Raw genomic sequence first — 4,249 nt, forward strand, 5'->3', positions numbered from 1 at the left:
AGCGTGGGTGTGATGGACCCAGGTTGCGATGTCGTCTACCTTGAGAGCGGTGGGGGTTGTCAACACCACGATGTAGGGTCCCTTCTAGTGCGGCTCGAGAGTCTCTCGGTGGTGCCTCTTGACGTAGACCCAGTCTCCCGGCCTGTACTGATGAGGTGTCGGGATCGGGTCAGCCTCGTAGATGGCACGGAGGCGCAGCCAAATGTCCTTGTGCGCCCTCTGAAGCCCGCTCAAGGAAAAAAAAGTTCTTGATCTTTAAACTCAGCAATAAGTTCAGCTCGAAGGCTGGGAATAACAGGAGGTGGCCTGCCAAACATGATCTCGTAGGGAGTAAAACCCAGAGTGTAAAGAGTGTTTCTAACCTGGTAAAGGGCGTACGGTAGGAGAGTCACCTAGTCCCCGCCAGTCTCCATGGTTAATTTGGTAAGGGTCTCTTTTAGGGTTCTATTCATTCTTTCTACCTGTCCTGAGCTCTGGGGCCTATAAGCACAATGTAATTTCCAGTTTGCCCCCACCGCCTTGGCTACTGCCTGTGTTACCTGCGAGATAAAAGCTGGTCCATTGTCTGATCCTACCATGGCAGGAAAACCATACCTGGGTAAGATGTCTTCTAGTAGCTTCTTAGCCACCGTCTGAGCCGTTTCATGCTTGGTTGGGTATGCCTCCACCCAGCCAGAGAAGGTGTCTGTAAATACCAGGTCCTCGTGTAGTGCCTCGTCAAAGATGGTGGGTGAATTTTTGAATCCCTGAGGTAGCCGTGTCCAGGTGAGTTGCCCACTGTAGCCCTCCTCCGGATCATGCCACTCGAAGGCGAACAGGGGTTGGCTCTGGGGTGCCAGCGGCAGACTGAAGAAGGCCTCCTTTAAATCTAGTACAGTATACCAGACCCTGGAGGGCGCCAAGGAGCTCAAGAGAGTATATGGGTTGGGAACAGTTGGGTGTATGTCCGCGACCCTCTTATTTACTTCCCGGAGGTCTTGTACCAGTCGGTAGTCATTTGTGTGAGGCTTTTTGACCGGCAGTAAGGGGGTGTTCCAGGCAGACTGGCAAGGAACTAGTACCCCTAGGCTTCGTAGTCTCCGGATGTGTGGCTGGATCCCCTTCCGGGCCTCCTGAGACTTGGGGTATTGTTTGATCCTTACCGGACTCTCTCCTGGCTTGAGCTCTACCAGGACTGGGGTCCTGTGAGCGGCTAGTCCCATCCCCCCGTCTCTGCCCAAACCGAGGGGAATTCTTGTAGCCATCTGTCTATATTATCCTCTCTCGGGAGCGCCTCCTGGTGGAGGAGGTATTCATCCTCCAGTTTCATGGTCAGGACCTGGATGGGGTGGCCCTTGCCATCGGTGACCTGAGGCCGCTCTTGTCTGAAAGTTATCTGAGCTCCAATCTTGGTCAGTAAGTCCCGTCCTAACAGCAGGTAGGGGCATTCCGGTATTACCATAAAGGAGTGGGATACCCGGCCCATTCCCAAATCTACTGTTCTTCGGGTAGTCCATGAATACTGGCTCATACCAGTTGCCCCTTGTACCCAGGACTTCTTGCTGGCTAGTTTTCCTTGTGGGGTGTGGAGGACCGAATGTTGTGCTCCGGTGTCGACAAGGAAGTCAATAGGGGTCCCCTCCACTTTAAGAGTTACCCTGGGTTTGGGGAGAGGGTCCGAACCCCGACTCCCCTAATCACTTAGTTCATCTAGCTCTAGGACTTTTACTCGATCAGTCTTGCTTCCCTTCCCGCCGGCCCTTTTTGGACAATCGCGGGCGCAATGCCCTATCTCCTTGCAGTATGCGCACTGATCCTTCTGCAGCCTCTGCTTCCCCCCCTTGGTGGTTCCTTTACCTTTTCTTGCGTCGTCTGCCAGCTGCCGGAGACGGCGGTCTCGTTCCTCGGGGAAGTCAGCAGTGGTAGCTAGTAGTATTCTGGCCAGGTCTCGAGTCTGCTTACTGCTGGCAGCCGCCATGGCGCGAGCCTGCTTGTCCTCAGGAGGCTCCCGGTTATTATATACCTTTTCGGCTACCACCAGTAAGTCCTGCAGACTTTTTTCTCCTAGTCTATCTATTTTTTGTACTTTTCTCCTAATGTCTATGGCCGATTGGTTTACAAAGGCCATGATAACAGCTGCCTTGCTTTCCAGAGCCTCTGGATCCATGGGGGTATAGGTACAGAATGCCTCCATGATCCGTTCTAAAAAGGCAGCCGGAGATTCATCTTTTCCCTGTTGTACATTTCCTACCTTGGCCAAATTGGTTGGCTTTCTAGCAGCCATTCGGAGACCCCCCCATTAGAGTCTGGCGGTAGACCCGGAGCCTCTCCTTACCTTCTGCCGTGTTGAAATCCCACTGGGGCCGAGTTAAGGGGAAGGAGGCATCTATCTGAGCCTGGTTGGTGGTGGGATTCCCGTCTGCGCCCAGAACTAGTTTTCGGGCCCCATTGAAGATTCTTTCTCTTTCTTCAGTCGTGAACAGGACCTGCAAAAGCTGCTGGCAATCGTCCCATGTGGGCTGATGGGTAAAAAGAACAGAGTCTAATAAATCAATAAGCCCTGCCGGTTTCTCGGAAAACTTAGGATTCTGAGCTTTCCAATTGTAGAGGTCACTAGTGGCGAAACGCCAATAGTGATGGGGCTGATTCCCCTCCGCGTCTGGGGGTCTGGTGGCTCGCAGGGGCAGAATAGTGGAGTCGGTGGCGGAGGCGGATTGCTCCCTCTGAGCCCTTTGTCTGGTAAAGGGCGGGCTTCCCCCTGGAGCGTTTCCGCCTCCCGCTCTCGGAACAGCGTCTGCCTCCCCCGGAGGGGGAGGATGGTGTTCTTGCGGCATCCTAGAGGGGTTATACTGGGGAGGAAAAATTAATTCTTCTTCAGTACCCCCCTGTAGGACAGGGTAGAGGGGTGCTGAAGGCTGGGTAAGACTTTTCCTCTTCTCTGTCTCCTGCAAAGCAAGAATGGGTTTTGGCTCTGGAGGGAGCAGGGTTAGGAAGGGCTTAAGCCAAGAGGGTGGGTCTTCTACAAGGTCCTGCCAAGTGATAATGTAAGGGAGCTGATCAAGATGGCCCGTCTTAGGCTGAGAGATGATACCCCTGACTCGGTGGATGGTAGGGAGGTCGAAGGTCCCCTCTGGTGGCCATCCGACATTGAAAGTTGGCCACTCGCTAGAACAAAGAAACTGCAACCGACCCTTTCGGACTTCCACACTGAGGTTGTTAGCTCTTCCCCTCACATCCTTAAAGTGATCAATCATAATACTTAGAGGAGTAGTCTGAGTCTGTCCCATAACGTCCGTCCAGTAAGTCCACAGAACAAAACAGAGAAACACAAAAACAGACAAACAGAGGGCCCCTAGAAAGTCTTCCAACTCCATGGAAGCAAAACTGCAAGCTAGCTTAGACCTTTGAGGGGATTCCACATCCCTCCAAAACCGATGAGGGGATTCCATGTCCCTCCAAAGACGACGGCCTCATGCCGACCAGCGGGAGTGACCCACCTCATCTCAGACCTTTGAGGGGATTCCACGTCCCTCCAGAAGGGAGAATCAGAACGTCTTCCGAAACTCCCGGCCCGTGGTCCTCCAGTGCATCCACTTAGACCGCGTCGGGCACTACCAGAATTCCAGAAATGAGCTCACACAGAAAAGACAGAACAAACAGACACTAACCGTGGCCAGTCAGGCTCTCCGGGTGGGGGGTCCCTCGGGGGTCTTGGGGATCCCGGACGAGCCCCCAAATGTTATGCCCAGAATTCGTGATCCCCAAAGACCACTAGGGAGCCGAGTCCGATGCAAAAGCAAAGAGCCTTTATTCGAGCTAGCTCGAGCTCAATCCCCTACCTGCACCGACGCAGCGGTGAGATACCAGGGAGAGAGAGCGAGTTTCAAAAGGACAAAGGTTTTATTGGGGCCTAGGGGCAATTGGTGAGGTAATGGCTGTGGCTTCAGCCGATTGGCTGGGGAAGGGTCCTGGGGAAGGGTCCGAGTCCTGTTAGGCAGGTGGGGGGGGGGGGGTTACTCAAGGGGAGGAGGTGTGGTCAAGGTGAAGGACACAGAACAAGATGGAGTCGGCCGGCGTAGGCCCGCCCTTTCATTCATACAGGCTCCTGACAATATCACAAAACGTTTGCCCTTGACAAGGGTGCGTGTTTGATGCGGAGCGAGTCCCCTTCCCAGTTGTCAGGGGCTTCCTTCTCCCACTAGCTTGGGCTGGTCACCTTCTCATCGACCGGAAACATTCCTTTGTCACAAAATTTAGGATAAATGCCCAG

General features: G+C 53.8%; 1 protein-coding gene across 1 annotated transcript; it reads right to left on the minus strand.

Annotated features, from left to right (window-relative positions):
• Positions 1–371: 371 nt before the first annotated feature.
• On the minus strand, positions 372–3,915 carry LOC128778574 (uncharacterized). Its single transcript, XM_053907847.1, is given in 3 exon segments — positions 372–2,275; positions 2,277–3,381; positions 3,489–3,915. Coding segments are annotated over 2 exon segments (2,160 nt in total). The 5' UTR covers positions 3,354–3,381; positions 3,489–3,915; the 3' UTR covers positions 372–1,192.
• Between the last annotated feature and the right edge of the window lie 334 nt (positions 3,916–4,249).

This window comes from Panthera pardus, unplaced genomic scaffold (genome assembly GCF_024362965.1).
Source record: "Panthera pardus isolate Hobbes unplaced genomic scaffold, ASM2436296v1 HiC_scaffold_20, whole genome shotgun sequence".
Lineage (NCBI taxonomy): Eukaryota > Metazoa > Chordata > Mammalia > Carnivora > Felidae > Panthera > Panthera pardus.